Source organism: Dermacentor albipictus, chromosome 3 (assembly GCF_038994185.2).
Source record: "Dermacentor albipictus isolate Rhodes 1998 colony chromosome 3, USDA_Dalb.pri_finalv2, whole genome shotgun sequence".
In the NCBI taxonomy this organism is placed as follows: domain Eukaryota; kingdom Metazoa; phylum Arthropoda; class Arachnida; order Ixodida; family Ixodidae; genus Dermacentor; species Dermacentor albipictus.
The window spans coordinates 169,469,585-169,489,043 of NC_091823.1; the positions used below are offsets into that span (position 1 = coordinate 169,469,585).

The 19,459-nt window shown below is 49.5% G+C and overlaps 1 protein-coding gene across 3 annotated transcripts in view; it reads right to left on the reverse strand.

Annotated features, from left to right (window-relative positions):
• LOC135919151 (transient receptor potential cation channel subfamily M member-like 2) overlaps positions 1-19,459 on the reverse strand; it is a 203,169-nt gene that overhangs the window by 147,868 nt on the left and 35,842 nt on the right. The window contains exon 1 of one of the 3 annotated variants that reach the window (XM_065452873.2): positions 1,696-1,810. The exons of the other annotated variants lie outside the window; for them this stretch is intronic. Within the exon in view, the coding sequence (XP_065308945.2) occupies positions 1,696-1,797 (102 nt within the window). The 5' untranslated portion in view covers positions 1,798-1,810. Of the gene's footprint in view, positions 1-1,695; positions 1,811-19,459 lie in introns of those variants that run through there. 3 annotated transcript variants of the gene reach the window in all.

Below are 19,459 nucleotides of genomic sequence, written 5' to 3' on the forward strand. Positions count from 1 at the left end.
AGTGCACAGATAGCGCAAACAAGTGCCAAAGTTAGTTATCAGCACGCACATCCGCATACTTTATCGCCTCGATTACATCACGTCACACTGGCAGGCTGCAGATTTCGCTCCCCCGGCGGAATTCTCCGCCTCCCGATTATCTGAAGACATACTCTGTATATTGTTCTTGGGGAGCTTTCCTTTCTTCTTTTTTTTTTCTTGCGTTCTTTCCTTTTGTGGGCGTGTTAAAATCGTTGCTCTGAGCTCTCTCCCTGCAATCTTCCACTACTGTTCACTGCTCGATGGAGAAAATGCTTACCGTCTTATACGAGTTCGGTTCCGAAAAAAGAAAAACAAACAGATAAAATATTGACGAACGAGATCTTATTTGCTATTGGCTCTGAGATACTCCATGACAAATTACATCACAATGACATTTGGCGCTGAAACGTGTCGTTGGGTCAAATACGGCAGCAGTACGCTGAGAGTCGCTCATTTGCAGCTGCCATTGTTTCAAATGCATCCGCAGAGTATGAGAAAACGTAAGTGCCGCGAAATAACAAAAAGAGCCTTAATCTATACGGATGCATACAGGAACCAAGGGTTATCAAGCATTGTCACACAGGTGTATGAGGCAGGAGAAACGCAAAATCAACGTTGTATTGTCGCAAAACATTGGCTTTACCTAACTTCGCGAGGCAGCCGAACTTTCACATAATTATAAAGAGCAACAAGCAATGAAAATAGCGTTCTTTAGTACATGTTTACTCTTCACTTTTAGCCAATTTTCGTTCACAGCTTTTGGAGTCTGTGTCAATCCGCGTTACTCCAAATGACGTGTCTCATACGAGCATGCAGTTATTCGCTGCATTTTCATCATACTTCATGTTCATACGAGCATGCAGTTATTCGCTGCATTTTCATCATACTTCATGTTCACCAGCGCACGTAAATGATGGCGTTAAATCAGATGAATGCACCACTGCCCACCAAAGTTTTAAGAGCACAGAAGCACAGACATTTTTTTCTTCCCCATCGCATTCAAGACACACTCCGGCTGGATGAAAAGCTGCAGTGTACAGCACTTCCCCGTGGGAACATCGCACCGCACTCATGACATGGAGGGTGATCGTCTAATACACCAGGATACGCCACCTTTTCGCGAATTCCGAGCTTTAAAAACGTTTGTGGTAGGGTTTTCATCACACCAATTTTTTCTGTGAAGTCGATCTTAAGAACGTCCAGGATCGAAAAGAAAAAAAGTCACGGAAGTGATATAGGCACGAACGGTTGCTCAGAAACACGGGTGACTGAATGCCTTCAGGTAACGCGGGTGGGAATAAACGCGACGACGAGAAACACTATAGAAAGGATGAGACGAGAGAAAGCGTCGAGCCGGTCGTCCCTTACCCGTCCCTTCGCACTGCTCCTCGCTTGCGACCCTATCGAAAAATCTTACACGCCTATGTATGACAGACGTGCCGTATATCGCCGTCTGCGTGTATTTGCGTTTTCTGATGTCCGTGTTCCTGCTCGAACAACGATAAATCCTTACGATCCAATAATCTCGTACTAACACGCGTACTTCGCGTATGTGTCCTCGCGTGACCTTACGAGAGAACACGACGTACATATGTGACATACGCGATCCCTCAATTGGGAAAGCGAACCGAAAAATCGGCGTGCGGCGTCGGTCCGGCGAAAAAAAAAACTCACGGTCTTGACGCGGAAGCCGGCGCGGTGGTGGTAGGCGACGCTGGTGAGACGGCGCAGTGCTCGAAGCACCGGGAACGCGGTGTCCGCCTGGTGCGCGTCCATGTGGCCGTCTGCTCTTGCGCGCAACGGTGATACGCGTTTACGAGTATACGGTGCTAATGAAAGGAAGCCGAGAGCAGCGGAGATAAGGCGGTGACACGCAGGTGGACGCAATCGCGGACGGGGAGGAGAAGGGGGTGCCGCTTTCGTCACTACGGGCCCTGTTCGCTTTGTTAACACATCTCAAATGACGCCGACGTTTGGCTCCAAGAGGCGCGCGGCGTATCTCTCTGCACGAGATCCGTGCCCCGTGGGAAAAGGGTACCGATTCCATCCCGTGTCACGTAAGCATAACTGGCACAGACAACACAATAGCCAATTTAAATAAAAAAACGACTATGGTCGAATCTTATTTTGAATGAGTCAGAAAAAGAAAGACTATAGTGTCATTCCTTTCCTAGAAGCTTTTAAGAAAGAAATGCAATGTCTTTCGACTACTTCCAAGGGCCTGAGGAAGCATTTTCAAAAAAGCAACCTCACGCTTGACAGCTTAACGGGACACTCAAAATAAAATACCGAACTAAGCTGGATTCGAACGTTAGGCTTCTGTTATAACGAATTTGCCATTGAAAAGCAAGTTTTGAGAAGCGAGAAAATGACTAGAATGGGAAATCTAATTGGCGCCACCTGTTGTGAGCTATGGTTTGCCCGGAAGATTCCCCGATTCCCAACAAGTTTCCCGATTGTGCAGGCAAGCCCACAAATCTCCCTAAAAACTACCGCAGCCCCGCCTCGAACAGTAACATTACCAAGGGAAACCACGTCGTCCAGCACAGCCACGTCGTAATTGCCATTATGCGCCACGCAGCTAGCCGAAGTAAGATTTAAATCCATGCCAGCGGTGCGTAGGCAGTGCAGGCATAATTCAGTTCACTGCAAATCGAGAGATACATTGAGGCGTGCGCATAAGGCAAAGGTTGCATCTGCATAATGACCGCTTTCCTTACGTTAGTTTCACCATCATGCGGCTGTGTTATTGAAGAGTATTACGAGTAGAAAAGGGCCAATGTAACAGGGCATAGTAAGTGTTCCTTAATTACACACTCGCGCACGCGCTGTGCCCGGTCCCACTGGCACCAAGACGTCTAATAACTGTACTGGCAACCATTCGGAAGTGCTTCTTCACGTCGCTGTGGCGCAGGAAAACTATTTTTTTAGAGCGCAGCTCTTAGCCGTACGTTCCTGCGGCGAGCGTCGGCGTTGGTCTCGGCGTAACCGAGTGAACGAGAACAACAGCGAAGAATGAAAGAGCGAGCGCAGAGCAGCTTATGAAAAAAAAGACGCAAGCCGCGAACGGCGGACACCAATGAGAGCGGCCCCTTCAGTGACGTCATCATCATCAGCCTATTTTATGTCCACTGCAGGACGAAGGCCTCACCCCGCGATCTCAAATTACCCCTGTTCTGCGCCAGACGATTCCAACAAGCACCCGCTAATTTCCTAATTTCGTCGCACCACCTAGTCTTCCGTGGTCCTCTACTGCGCTTCGCCTCTCTTGTTACCCATTCTGTCACCCTAATGGTCCAACGGTTATCTACTCTACGCATTACATGACCTGCCCAGCGCCATTTTTTTTTCTCTTCATGTCAATTAGAATGTCGTCTATACCCGCTAGCTCTCTGATCCAAACCGCTCTCTTCCTGTCGTTTAAAGTTATGCCTAGCATTCTTCGTTCCATCGTTCTTTGCGCAGTCCTGGTTCTCAAGCTTCTTTGTCAGTCTGCAGGTCTATGCCCCATATGTCATCAGCGACGCGCGCGGGAAACTGGTTTCATGCGGACCCGCGCGACCGCTCGATGCGTACTCGTATCTGGTCTCAGCCGGACCGCTAGTCTCGTACTATCGTCTGTTCGCGTCAGCTCTCGTTCTCACTTGTTTGGTTTTCTTGGTTTGGGTCTTGTTCGCACTTGTTTAGATTGTCACGGTTTGCGATTCTATTGTAATCTGATTGTCTCGCGCGATGCGAATTGTGCAGTACTTTCTGGAAGCCATGCAAGCGGCACCAACGATTGCACTGGAACCTTAACATTAAATTATGGGGTTTTATCGCGCCAAAACCACGATCTGATTATGAGGCACGCCGTAGTGGGGGACTGCGCAAATTTGGACCACCTGGGCTTCTTTAACGTGCACCTAAATCTAAGTACACGGGTGTTTTCGCATTTCGCCCCCATTGGAATGCGGCCGCCGTGGCTGGGATCCCATCCCGCGACCTCGTGCTTAGCAGCCCAACACCACAGCCACTAAGCAACCACGGCGGGTTGACTGGAACCTTCGACAAGTCACGTATAAAAGCCTGCACGCTTGACCCGTAGATCAGATTTTCGACGATCGCCGACTCTGCTACATGTCTCTCTCAAATTCTTTGCCTCAATATATCGCGAACTGAAAACACGTATAGAGCTGCGCTCAAACTTCGCACTAGGGAGTATCGCAATCATCCGCGAATTTTCTCCATTATTCTCTCTGCGTCACCGCAGACGAGACAGTTCACGGCCACCGCTCAGCTTCAAAACTGTGCCTGACGCACCCGCCGTCACTGCCAGCATCAAGCGGTAATTGCGTGACCGCGCGTATCGGAGCGGTTAACTTGCCCGCCACTCAAACGCTGTCGACGATTGAAAACTGTGACGCGGCAGCTGCCTCGCGAGGCTCCACCTTGGAAGACGGCCAGGACGGGGAGCGACGGGCGGTTCACACGCCCCAGCGCGTAGACTGGTTATTCCTTCCGTTAATTCTAGCTCGCCCTGCGGCGTCTGCGGGTGCCTAAACGAAAGCATGGATGCCCTCCTCGCGTTAAGATATACAGAACCGTTGGCTTACAGAACTTATTGACTATAGGCAGGGCCAGGCAAAGACACTTTGCAATTATATCATTATACGAGATGCTCCCGCGATAAGTAATTAAGATACAGATACAAAATATTACCGCAATGTTTATATCCGATACGATACTTTCCATTTGTATTTTAAGATACTTCGATATATTCGCAAATTTCTTATTGTAGATATGTATACGTAATTTAATATAGCAGCAAATGCATATGCAAAAAAATGCTTGCTTGGAAATCTCTAAACTCCGACCAACCTTGTTTCGTATGAATGAAATTTCTGCTAGTATATTAATATTTTGTCTTTGCTGCCCAAAGCATGACATTTTAAATGCGTAAGCATTTCTATGTCTGCCCAACGTGGAAACCTGTCCGTCGTGACGTAAGACGAATCCCTATAAAGAAAACAATGTATAAAGCATTAATAATTGTTTCTATGAAGGCTTTGTTGAAATATTTGGTTGTGGTGGAATAAAAGCCACCTCTAGAACCACATGTATAGCCGACTTGGAGCGTTGTAGACATCAGGAAAATTCCCACTTCGCAAAAATTTAATGCCAAACACGCCACATCCCCGTTGCGTTTCGGTGGTCGCGGGATGCGCCTTCCGTTCGGGCACGCAACGGCGCAGCAATATGGGCCTCGAGCTCCACCACTGGAAAAGCTGGCGCCACCGTCGGCGTGACGTGCTAGGAGGGATCACGTGGACATAGCGGCCGCGTCGGCTGCTTCGGGCGCGCCGAAGCGAGCTGAAAACGAGCTTAAATTCCCTCGTACGCTGCGGTTTTCATTTAGTGGCGAAATTTTCACGCTTCGAGTGTCTCCTTTACAACGCTTGAAAGCACTACAATAGGTAGTGGCTGCCTTTGAAGGCGCGCGACATGGTAGGCTACTGCTCGGTGCCGCAGGGCCGGACGCACGTAACGGAGGCCGGTGTCAGCCTTATTCGCACGTAGCCGCAGGACAAGAAGCTGTGTGAAGCTTGGCTCGCGAAACATAAAACCGGCAAACAGTCATCGGCTACAACTCGGGTATGCAGCAAGCACAGGCGCAACGAATATTTCTGCTACGGCGCCCGGTCTGCGATGTTCTAGAAACGCGCACTGAGACGCTCGCCCGAGTCCGCTGCCCGACTAATGTCATGACGGTTTGGTCTATGAACTTGTCGATACTATAGATACTGGCAAGTTCAGTGGAGTGGAAAGGCAGCGGTAAGAAGCACATTTAAAGAAAGCATGGCATAGGGTCATGTTTGTGTTATGAATTAATGCACTGGATTACAAAAAAGGAGCAGCGGGAAATTGCACGCTGAGAACGCCGATAAACATACAGTGCGACGCAACTCGAGAAATAGTATTGAAATGTCAAAGAATTTAGAAGAAAAAAAGATTGAATCGTCGCGACGGCACATCACAGTCCCGTAGGCGTCGAAGTCTCTACAATGAAATTATTTTTGAACAGCTCTGATAGCGCCCACGCAACAATGGTTGCTTGTATACTGTCAAATGCTCATATTCTGCGGCCTTAAGCTCATGGCACGGTGCGAAAACGCGCGCGCGCAGAAAGCGAAACAGTGCGCGGACAAGCATGCAGACGCGCAGTCGGTGGCTGCGAATCTGCGCGATCGCTGCATTGAGGCTTCATTTTATTACGCTCCATTTAGTTATACAAACACTGTAAGAACATATTTCACATAGTTTGCTCTCAGCGTTTACCTACCTTTCACGCAAGAAGCCGGTTCGGGAGACTCCATCACGGCGACCGCGCGCAGTGGCGTTCACTGTACGTATTCGGTAAAGAGATAGCGGCTGTAAACGATTGTGTGCTTTCAGTTTGTTCAAGATTATTATTTAGACAGTAAGAAACTTCTCTCGTTTCGAAAGTACTTACAGAAATGTCCGGGAGAACTCGCGCGTGGTGTTTTCAGTGAGCGCTGACAGCAAAACCTATGAGGAGCGCGCCACGTGATCCCTCATACTACGCCAGCGAGGCGCTTCCGATAGAGGGCGACTCCGTAACTCCTCGCCGCCAATATGGATTGTACTACGGTGAATAACCAACGTGCCCAAACCGGTTCCCTTCCTTTGGTTCACCGACCAAAATGCCACCGATCTACGAAGGCCCATGCGCTTCGCGTCACGCAACACAGACAGATAAGCAGTCAATGACTTCGGTAAGGAATGATGAGGTGTTATATATAGGTCTCATCACGGCTGACAGTGGTTCGACGCGGATGGATAAGATACTAAAGAGCGATAAGGGCTGATAATCGCCGGATCAACGCCGATGTTAATAAGCACTGATAACGGTTGATAAGGGTTGCATCATGTCGGACAAGGTTAATTAGGACTGATAAGGGTTAACCGTAGTCCTCCATAAAGAAAGCAACAAAATCCCAATAAAGAAAGGCGTCAGGCAGGGAGATACGATCTCTCCAATGCTATTCACAGCGTGTTTACAGGAGGTATTCAGAGACCTAGATTGGGAAGAAATGGGGATAAAAGTTAATGGAGAATACCTTAGTAACTTGCGATTCGCTGATGATATTGCCTTGCTTAGTAACTCAGGGGACCAACTGCAATGCATGCTCACTGACCTGGAGAGGCAAAGCAGAAGAGTGGGTCTAAAAATTAATCTGCAGAAAACTAAAGTAATGTTTAACAGTCTCGGAAGAGAGCAGCAGTTTACAATAGGCAGCGAGGCACTGGAAGTCGTAAGGGAATACATCTACTTAGGGCAGGTAGTGACTGCGGATCCGGATCATGAGACAGAAATAATCAGAAGAATAAGAATGGGCTGGGGTGCGTTTGGCAGGCATTCTCAGATCATGAACAGCAGGTTGTCATTATCCCTCAAGAGAAAAATATATAATAGCTGTATCTTACCAGTACTCACCTACGGGGCAGAAACCTGGAGGCTTACGAAAAGGGTTCTACTCAAACTGAGGACGACGCAACGAGCTATGGAAAGAAGAATGATAGGTGTAACGTTAAGGGATAAGAAAAGAGCAGATTGGGTGAGGGAACAAACGCGAGTTAATGATATCTTAGTTGAAATCAAGAAAAAGAAATGGGCATGGGCAGGACATGTAATGAGGAGGGAAGATAACCGATGGTCATTAAGGGTTACGGACTGGATTCCAAGGGAAGGGAAGCGTAGCAGGGGACGGCAGAAAGTTAGGTGGGCGGATGAGATTAAGAAATTTGCAGGGACGGCATGGCCACAATTAGTACATGACCGGGGTTGTTGGAGAAATATGGGAGAGTCCTTTGCCCTGCAGTGGGCGTAACCAGGCTGCTGCTGCTGCTGCTGCTGCTGCTGCTGCTGCTGCTGCTGCTGCTGCTGCTGATGATGATGATGATGATGATGATGATGATGATGATGATGATGATGAAGGGTTAATCGGATCGATTGCGTGAAGCTTGATAAGGGTTAATATTGGTCATGGTTAAGAAGCTTTCTCTTTGTACTGGTCAGATCAAGTTTCATAACGGCGATAATGACAACGGGCTGCACGGAAACGAGCAAGCGGCACAATGCTTACGTGTATATACTTAGACAACTCTCAGAGGAGTACCTGCGTGAATTTTTCTCATTCCGAAACAATTTATTGGGATTGCTTTAGCTGCTTAACATGAAAGATCCTTATAGAAACTTCGATAACGAAACTATAGCGGCTTCATAATTTGCGCGTAAGACGCCGCACGCATTGGCGTGCGCAGCACAGTACGGTGGCAGCGAGCAAGTGTCATGGCATCGACGTAACTAAAAACAAAAAAAACAAGAAAACAAAAAAGTCAGCTGCGCGCAGATGTTCACGCGCTTGTTTTTGTCGGGAAAGCGCGAGCGCCACCACGGGCTCCACCAATGGGGACCTGCAGACCTCATCGCCTGCCCTCGCTGGAAGGCTCTGGCGGAAACAACAAAAGAATGTCGCTGCCTGTAGTTTTACTCAGGTGGCTTAGTGGCGATTGACAGTATCAGCTTGAGAAGCGGAGTTCAGCCAACGTTTATAGTTTGACGCGGCAATCTTCCGATAGCCAGTATCTTGTATATTACGATACACGATACATTCTTTCATGTATCGGGAATACAGATACTGATAAACACCTTGCCAGACGTATAATGATACATATACAAGATGCCCAAAGAGTATCTAAGATAGTATCTACGATTCCCGTATCTTCGATACTGCCCAGCACTGCCTATAGGCAAACGCCACAACTGTCAGTTCCGTAACTCCTTAGGATTGCACATATTTTAATGTTCTCTCGTGCAGCTCTCGTTACATGGCATGTCATAATGTATGGTCAACACGCCTTCGAGATGCAGTAGCACAACACTCTGGGCAGCGCATAGTTTGCGTGTTGGACCTCTAAGATTCAAAGAGGCAAAAGTGCGCTATCTGCCTGTTCGGCGAGTGTCTTAAGTGCGTGGTGTCATCGCCTCAAACTCCGATTTGAAGCGGGTTACGATGCCTCAGGGGAGCAAGAAATCCCCGCCAGTCCATGGGGTTCCTACACGTTTTCTCGGCTTGCGTGACCTTAGTGACGTAGTGTCATAGCGGTGGCGACATCTCACGGGCGCGCGCTGCCTCACCGCCGTATATAATAAGTCAGACGAGTGCTGAAATCACGTTTTTCGGCCTAAAGCGAAGCACCAGGCGTCTAACAGCTTAAGAATTCCCTGTTTCCGTGAAAACGCGAATGGGTGGCAATATTAGTGTGGCAATGAGTGGCAATGAGTGTCCAATATTACGCGCCTTAGGCGATCATCTGGCGGTACACTTAAGCATTCCGAGATTCACCGGCCACCATATTTTTCTATGCGAATAAAATAATTGACACCTGTTCTTTTATGCGCCTGCAAAAAAAAATAGACATCTTAATTCCAGAATACAAAGCTCTATTTTTATGCGAAACTTGACACCACATAAGTCTCGACCTGCAGAGTATGACGTCAGAGGTGGTTCGATCGGTACAATGTGTCAGCAGAGGACGGCTGCCGGATAAAGCAAACGCTACACAGTGGTGTAAAAGAGGCCTACGACCGCATGACCGTAGAACTACAATAGCAAAAACTGACACGACGTGTCAAGCATCGAACGAATGAGAGACGCGCATGGCGTCAAGCGCCAGTATAGCCGCCTGGGAATTTCGAAAACGCCTTAAGGGGCTCTGAAACACTTCTTTATCGAAGTCGATAATGCATTTGAAGTTAAATTAGACTCTTTCAGAAATATATTGCCGCAAGAAGTTCTTCGGTGCGTTCAGCAGAAGCGGAGTTTCTGGCAATCAAAAATAGCGCTCGCGGTGCTGCCGCTCCTTCTTCGATGTTTTGCTCTGCGCGCGAACGCTACGGCGGAGTAGGATGTACCCTAATGTGGCCGTTTGGGCGTGCTGGCGCGACCTGACTAAAAAAGAACCTTAAGCGCAGAACCAGTCGAGGGCGATGAAGAGAAGACGGGCGGGAGACGCACGTGCGCCAGCAACACGCGAGCGCGCAGCGCTGCGCCTAGTGTACGTCACTGTGGCGCGCATTTCAACTTTGGGTGTCCAGGTAGGCGGCACGATTTTGGCGCCTACGACGCGCCAAACGTACAGTTAGTGTGCATAGCTTTGATAGTGTACACAGTAACCCTAGCGAAACGTAGCCAAAACGCGGTTGTCCTCCGCGAGCCACAGTGCGCTCGGCCAGCGGACTCGTCGCGGCACCCCGCGGCGGCCGCGGTATCTACGCCACGTGGCCGACCGCAGCTGCGTGCAACACTCCACGTTGCTGAACTGAGCACGCAGAGGCTCCAGCGCCAATTCAACGCGAACTATGCAGCATTGCCTGCACTGAAAAAGCTCATCGAACGCAATATAATTAAGTATGAGAAGGAGCAGGATGAGGAGGAAGGAAAGGTAGGCGGGTCAACCAGACGCACTTCTGGTTTGCTACCCTACACAGGGGAAGAGAGTTCATGGGAAGAAAAAAAGGAGAGGGAAGGAAGATGGTACTATCAGTGTGAATACGTGCGGCTGTCCATAACTTCACGTCTACAATCGGTCACATGAGGCCAGTCGATTTCATGAAACGTAGCAGCCGCCCCCCCTCCCCCCGTCGCCTTGTAAGCTAAGCCTGCGACGCGTGGGACCATGGTCCGAGAAACTTGGTCTCTGAAAATGGTCGGCTATCTAACCGGTTTAACACCATCCGAAGAACGTCGCGTTCGACCTCATAGAGCTTCCAAAAACGCAACACGTGCTCGATCGTCTCTTCACATTTGCACGAGTCACATATCGGTGTATCGGACACTCCGATAAGGAATGAATAGGCTTTCGTCAAGTATGAGCAGGCTTGAAGAAGTAAAAACGAAGGACACGACCAACATAGAAGTGCTAAAAAATGAAAAAAATCAAAGACGTTTCGGCTTCGCTACGGAAGCCTTGTTCACAATGGGAAGACGGAAGGTTCATGGAAGCTTATGTATGTAGACAGTACATAAGCTTCCATGAACCTTCCGTCTTCCCATTGTGAACAAGGCTTCCGTAGCGAAGCCGAAACGTCTTTTAGATTTTTTTCATTTTTTAGCACTTCTATGTTGGTCGGTGTCCTTCGTTTTTACTTCTTCAATACTTCATCCCGACCAGACGGGCTTCCGTCGAACCCTCGATTTCATGAGCAGGCTTCTGCATGCTCCCTGACCTGACAACAATTGCTTCGCGAGTGCAAATAGCGCATTAAAAAACGAACCAGGCACCTGCTGCGATGAGTGAAATCAAATGCTCCCTGCACGATGGGAACTAATTGCCCGTTTTCATATTTGCGAAGCTACTGCTTTCCCGCACAGCGCGTGCGTGACTATGGCGACTAATGACGCCACCAAATCTGCGTGGTAATCTTATTTGCGTGGTCTCACTTAAAAAATAAGGAGCCAGGGACATACTTTGCAGATTTCGGGTTTTCTTCTTTACTCTCACTCCCAGTGCCAGAAATAGCTCATTATTACTTTCATTGATGTTTCTTTAAGTGCTTCCTTGAAGTTTAACACAACCATTCTGAAGAACTGTCAGAGAAATTATTGCTTACTTACGTCCATTGAAAACACAAGCGACCAGGCTATAATTTGATGTACCACGATGTAACTTCTTGAAGTTAACCTGTGGCTCCAAACCTAATATTAAAACATCAAACTACCGAAAATTAGCATAGTTCTAGCTGTAACAAAACATAGTTAAGCAATGTAGTGACCCGCCGTATTGCCACCTCCGAGAAGCGTCATGCACGAAACGTGCACTGCAGCCAGACTCCTCCGTAGCGTTTTCCTTTGTACACGCTCCGCCATCTAGCAACATCACCGTGAAGGGTACACTCAGACAACATTGCCTCAATATTGTCGCGTTGTAGAGAAAGTGAAGAAAAATTCGCCGACGATTACGGTAATTCAATGTTGAGCGCAGCCGTTTAGGTGTTTCGAACTCGCGATATATTGCGGCAACGAATTTGATTCTTAACGACAGGGTGCTCCCGGCGGCGGCGCTGAGCCTATGCTCGGGCAGCTCGTTTAGCAGCAGCGGCAGACGAAGCATTTCCACCGGCTGCGTCGCTCATTGTTCAGAAAGAAAGCGTGAGCGCGGGAAGGCGCGGAGCGCATTCTCTAGCGGCGGCGGCACCGCAGGCGAAGTAGCGCATGCGCAGTGGATCCGAAGCCCACGCGAGCGCTGTTTCCGCGCTCGCCGCATGCCTCGTCGCCGCCGGCACTCTGCTTTCCTTCTCGTGTTTCCGCTGCACCCTCCTCCTCTGCTTTCCTCCTCACGCTCTCTTCGCTCTCGCCGTCTTTCAACTGCACTCCGCGTTCGCTCTTACAACCTTCGCTGTGCTCGTTCGCTACCAGTGCCAACGCCGACGCTCGCCGCAGGAACGGGCGCCTAAAACCAGTCAACAGTCCGGTTGGTTATCCTATGCTGGTAGACGGGTCAAGAAGAAGAGAAAGTAGAGAGAGAGAGAGGGCAACAGAGACGTGAATGGACAGTACTAGAGTCAAAGGCGCCCGTATACAAATCAGACGTTCTCAGAAAGCAAAAAAGTGCCTTCACTGCCTTCTCAGCCGATTCTCGGTGAAGGCGGTGTTCTGGTATTGTCTATAACATTCGAGAAACTTTCGACAAAGAAAGGCGCATCCTGCACAGGGCGACGACGTTTGTCAGCCGGTGGAAGACGGCCACCGGAAAACATAAAAATTACATTCTATAAGGTTTTACGTGATAAAAACCACGATTTGATTACGGGGCACGCCATAGTGGAGATTCCGGAAATTTAGACCACCTGGAGAACTTTAACGGGTCCCCAATGGCCCGGGACCTGGGCGTTTTTGCATTTCGCTCTCATCAAAATGCAGCAGCCGCGGCCGAGATTTGATCCCGCGACCTCGTGCTTAGCAGCGCTACACCATGCAAAGCTTCTAAGTCACCGCGGCGGGTGCCGGAAAACATAAATAAGCAGAGATTGTAATCTATACATTAGTGAACAAAAATACATATTTTGCATGTGGGTCTTGCGAGGTAAACTGCTCAGAATGTTGGTGCTGCTTTGTGCCAGATCGCCAGCCTAAAGGGCAATAGTCTCTTAAACACGCAGCGTCATCGCTTTTTATTCACACGACATCGCCCACCCGCCACGTGCATAATTTGCGTCTTCCAAGAATACATTCTTGGAAGAATGTATTCACAAAGAAACCGTAACGCCAACCGTCAGTGAAGATACATGCGCGCCGGTGTGAGATACTTTTGCCATAGGTGGGGAAGTTCGCCGAGCAAGAGGCTTTGCACGTTGCTACAGGCTTTACAACAAGAGATCAAGCGCTGAGTGAAAAGATCGCACACACATCCACTCGAACAAAAACTTGGAAAGGGGTGGCAATGAGCACCCTGAAATTAACAAGGCAGAAAGTGCAGCGTTATGGTGATGTCAAGAAACGTAACGTTCTCCATATCTCTGTCCCTTCTTGGCTGCACCGTAGAAATGGACAATTTCGTTGCTGACGGTGCTTTCCCGGTTGGAGCACACGTCCCATACGCGGCGCTTTTCGGAGGTGGCGATTTACGGTGTGTTATTGCATTGCTTAAATGCTAATCTCATTAGCGTATATAGACGGTAATCACGCGAAATGGTTTCCGCCGGATTTTTTTATTATTATTATTGTCATACCAGCTGGTTTCAGTGCTCTCCGGAAAGCTTCACGCTCGGCGTCGTACTGGGGACAGACACGTAGGATGTGTTCAATCGTTTCTATGGTTCCACAAAGATCTCACGTGGGCGCGAACCACTACAGGGGCAGCGGAGGTGGCTGCTTTTCTTGCCTACCCTTCCGGGTTTGGCAGGACTGATATACGGTCTCCCGGGTCGGTCAGTATGGCGGCGGACGAAAGGACTATGTAACCCTTGCACGGGCTGACCGACATTGTAGTGCAAGTAGGCGGACGTGTGTATTGTGAAAAAAAAAAGGTAACTTCTACTTTAAACTGCGAACATTTAACGACAACTCAGGGGTGTATCTGAAGCACACCAACGTGTTAATGGAATAGCGCGTTGTATTTAACGGGTTCATTGATTTAGTTGATTAGCTTTGATTCAGCCATTCGGTATGTTTTAGTGGGCGTGTACCCATTATTGGCCAATTCCCCAGAACGTGTATGTGCCAATGCGGCATAAGAGGTGACACGAGACGACATAAATATTGCATGAGAACAAAGCCGTCACCTTTGTGCCGGATGAACGTAAAAAAATTGCCTGAGATTACGCGCTGTATAGAAAGAAAGTAGTAAACAACATCGCACAAATCGCCAGTAGTTGTAAAACCTTTAATTAGAGAGAAAAAGGGGAATGAAGGACAGGGAGATTAGCCAGTGTAAGTACCGGCTGACTACCCTGTGCTGGGGAAAGGGGTAAAGAAATAAAAGGTGAAAGAAAAAAAATAAAGTGAGAAAAATTCACACATTCACGCTATGGTACGCGCTACAACTTTGAGAGTCGGTCGCACAATTCACCAGCCCTTAAGAACTTGATCAGAGCACTTAAAGTACCGAAACCCGTCTGGACCAGTGGCCCATAGAACTCTTTCCTCTGTCGAGGGGCGACTGTCCAGTTTTTCGAGCGCGGTCGCGAGCGCTTTTCTAGGCACATTGTAACGGGGACACTCACAGAGGAAGTGTTCGATGGTCTCCTCGAAGCCACAGTTGTCGCAAACAGGGCTATCGGCCATTCCAGTGCGGAAGAAATAGGCGTTCGTGAACGCCACGCCGACCCAGAGGCGGCACAGAAATGCTGCTTCCGCTCGTGTTATCCGTGGGGGATGACGGAGTCGCAGACGCGGATCCAATGTGCGGAGACGCGCGTTGATGAATTCACTCGCGTTTCACAGAGTCTGCGGAACAGAGTCGTACGCTCGCGTACGAGGGAACGAAGCCTGGTCGCTGCATCTGTTCTGGTATCGGTATAATATGGGCACCGTCGTGGGCCGATCGGGCAGGGCCATCCGCACTGTGATTTCCCGAAATTCCGCAGTGATCCGATATCCACTGCTAGAAAGTCATTTAATTAGCCGCTTCACTAAAGCTGCGCTTCTCAGAGATTCCGACACGTGAGTTGGATCTGCATATTTACGGTTACAACCTGAGCGCCGGGACCACTGTTTAGGACCTCGAAACGTTAAAGGTGCACGCCCAGGGCTACGACTCTACCGACGACATTGGCGATCCGACGAAACTGGTAATGCTTACATCACGACGGATGTGGGCGGACGTGGACCGCGGTAACATACCTTCGCTGGAGACAGCCATGTGCGAACTGGAGAAGACCCCGTGCAGGGAGCAAACGTAAGAGGAGGATCTGGGAAGACCGCATTCGGAAAGCGCTGAGTGCGCATGTTTTGAAATAAACCCCTTACGCAGGCCTTAGTTTATCCTCAGCATTAGTACCGAGTCTGTCTCCTCTCATCAGCAGCCTATATACCACAGCCGGCTTTCGCTACAGCAGTCGTCAGTGGACAAATGCGCTCCAAATTTCACTTCCCCTTTTCTTCTATTGTTATACTTTCGTTCGCCAACGAAACAAGCGTTAACCAAGCGACTTCACCCCGCCCCCCTCCATTGCTGCGAAGCTGCGGCAAGATTGTTAAGCACAAAAATCGGCAGCTGAAAAGGAACTGAGTCAAAGCTCACCAAACCTATATCTCCGCGCAACGAGAAGGTTACTGCGCTGATTTCTTAAAGTTACAATTGTATTTTTGTTAAAACTCCTTATTGTATTCAAAACCATTTGAACAACTGCGAACGTCTGCTTTTCTCCTGTAAGTCATGCGTATATGATGTTGCCTTTTCACCTAATCTAAATTGTATATAGTATACTCGGCTTATAAATTAGCGCGAGTTAATATTACTTGTTCTATTTCCCCTTTTCTCGACTTCCTGTACACTTCTGCCATTTTTAATATTCTGCCCATGCCCCGCAGTTGACAAACGCCGTTGCTTCAGGAGCAAAGCAAGCTTCTGCCTCTGGAGGATTGGCTGCTCTCGTGAACTGCACACGGCACGAACAATCGCCCGCGCCCACTGGCCCTCGACTTGAAGGTCTGTCATCCGCCTGGGCTACCAGGATGGGAAGAAACTGTGTCGTGCCGGGTGCGGCTTGGTGTAGCGTTTAACAACTCCTACTATATTGCAGGGGTCGACAACCCTACCTCTGACGTACACCTGCAGCTCTGACAAAACAATCGCACATGTCCTGAGAATCTGTCCGTGCTGTAGTAAGGAGAAAAAAAATAAATTATGGGGTTTAACGTGCCAAAACCACTTTCTTATTATGAGGCCCGCCGTAGGAGAGGACTCCGGAAATTTCGACCACCTGGAGTTCTTTAACGTGCACCTAAATCTAAGTACACGGGTGTTTTCGCATTTCGCCTCCATCTAAATGTGGCCACCGTGGCCGGGATTCGATCCCGCGACCTCGTGCTCAGCAGCCTAACACCATAGCCACTGAGCAACCACGGCGGATGGTAGTAAGGAGAGACAGGTGCTGTGTACCACGGGTGTAGACACTGCTGTGTAGCACTGCTGGTCACGGTCGGGACAAAAGCTATTAAGACGATGGCCACAATGGACGCATGCGCTACTAGTAAGCGAGACCGCTAGTTGGCTTCATGCCGTCTGCGGTTGCGCGCCATCTAGTGGCGCTGCCGAGAAGCCCGCGCATGGCCTCCGAGACGAGAAGCGTGGCGCGCCGCTGCCTGCGAATGCTGAGAATCGCTTGCTGAACACTTAATGACCCAAGTTCGTGAGAGCCTCATTGAAGAGCGGCACATACACACTGCATTTGTGGCGTAGCCTGCTATAACGCCCGGTTCCTGTCCTTGAGGAACCCTTGAGACGTGGGCTCGATTGCGCTAAGCATGGGAGAAATTTAAGGGATCTTCTTCGTCCCTGCAGAGCCGCACATTACCCAGTGGCACGTACCTATATTTTACTCAAGTTGGCGTCAATGACCCTCATTGAAGAGCGGTACGCACCTGCTGGCACAAACCCAGTAACCCAAGTTAAAAAATTAAATTATGGGGTTTTACGTGCCAAAACCACTTCTGATTATGAGGCACGTCGTAGTGGAGGACTCCGGGAATTTCGACTACCTGGGGTTCTTTAACGTCCACCTAAATCTAAGTACACGGGTGCTTTCGCATTTCGCCCCCATCGAAATGCGGCCGCCGTGGCCGGGATTCGATCCCGCGAACTCGTGCTCAGCAGCACGACACCATAGCCACTGAGCAACCACGGCGGGATTAACCCAAGCTGGCATCAAAGATGTTCACTGACGACCAGTACAGACCGAGCGGCACATGCACAGTGCTACAAGTCGGCGTCAAAGATTTTCTTCGAATAGCGGGGCCCATAACCGCATCTACAGTGACCCATGTCGGCGTGAAAGAGGTTTGCTGAAGAGCGGCCCGTATGTATGCACACTGCCACATACTTACTGATCCAAGTTGGTGCGACGATTGGTTTAGAACCATGTTCACTCAGCACAGCGACCCAATGCGCTACCCATTCGACCACGGAATTCCCAGTGAATGAGGTAGGCGGGAAAACGGCTAGATAGAAACATACATAGACATTTGGCCCGCGCAGAGTGCGTGAAGTACTGTAACAATGCTAACGCAGTAAAATATTCATGGCGTTTCGTTACGACCCCACATTGAAGCCGTATCTTGCGCTAAGCGAAGCGCAACCTGACTGCTTCACACGTAGGTGAATATGTTTGGCTGGAATCACGGCTTGTCGATTGCCACCTTTCAGAACTGTTTGTTGAAGTTACGGAGAGTTCCTGGTGAGTTTTTTTACACTGCAATATACACTCTTTAGAAGAGCTATACCACATGTCTCATTACATATGTACAGTGCTCACGGAATGAAACGCGTCAATTTAGGGCTAACTAATGCCCATACTTTCGTTTCCACCGGCTCCAGTTTGTGTCACATCGACGTAACTATGGTGTGTACACTTAGAGCGGAGTCAGAGTCACCTTTAGTGACCAGATTCATAGCGACATGACATGGTACTCTCGAGTTCTCTGCACATATGCTGGGTTTTACGAAATACTCGCTGTCGCGTTTCATTCCGTGAGCACTGTATCACATTACATCTATACCAGATGTCGCAAACTATTGTTGCTGGTGAGGCAGAAACACTACCGAAAGCTACTCCGAAAAACGGCACTTAACCGACGCTAGCGTCGCACACGATCACCGGTGGTCGAGTCGAACTCCGGCCCTTCGTCGCAGATTCCGTCGTAGCCAACGGTGCTCGCGTCGATTCGAGTGGCCACTACGGCGTTCAGAATACGCGTACAACCTAAGACGGGTCCACCTCGTTCTCGAACTGATAACAACTTTCGCGAATGTTCAGGTACGCAACAAGCACATCGTGCACAGAAGCGATAGCGCGATAGAAGCCAATTAATGGCCAAAACTAAATGAACGCGCGCGTGGCAGTGTCGTTAATCCGGTGCGCGCAGACCTAACTCGTTAATAATGAATAATAAAATCCGGGGTCTCGCGTGCCAAAGCGACAACCTAGTTACGAGGCACGACAAGCCGTATAGTGGAGGGCTCCAGATTATTTGTGGCCGCCTGGGACTTTTTAATCGAGCACCTAAACCTATAGGTAGTACACGGGCGTTTTTGCAAATCCCCCCCCTCCCATCGAAATGCATCAGCCGCAGCCGGAATTGCACCCGCGACTTTAATTAATAAGCTGAGCAGCGCAACCCCCATAGCCACTGGCCACCACGGCGTGTCCGTGGTGCTAATAAATGTCAGCGATGTAATAATGTCAGTGCTATTAAATCTGTTCGACGTGGCATTCCACGAGTCGCGCATCGACTGGCCACACGGCCATCGCCGTCGCCAGAGCAGTCGACAACAGCCCGCTGGAAGTTCCGATGGCCACCGACGACGAGGTGCACGCCCGGTAGAAGGCCAACAGACTGCGTCGCCCTCTGCACTCCCGGGGAAAAACAGTCCCCCCGCTTGGAGCGGCGCCTGCCCGGCGGGCGTGCACTGAGGAATCGGGGAGCAGGGGCGCGGCGCCTCGGCGTCGCGTTGGAAACGTTGGCCCATTTTATCGACGCGCGGCACACGCGCGGTCATCGGCCGGACAAACGAAGTTTCGGCAACCTCGCCCCCCGAATCGTCGAAAAGGTTTTGTGCGAACGGAGAGGGTGAGACGCGTGTTTGTCCGGAGCGCGGATCGAACACACTCCGCGATTCACCAGAGGCAAGAGCCCCCTTCCGAGTACACAGG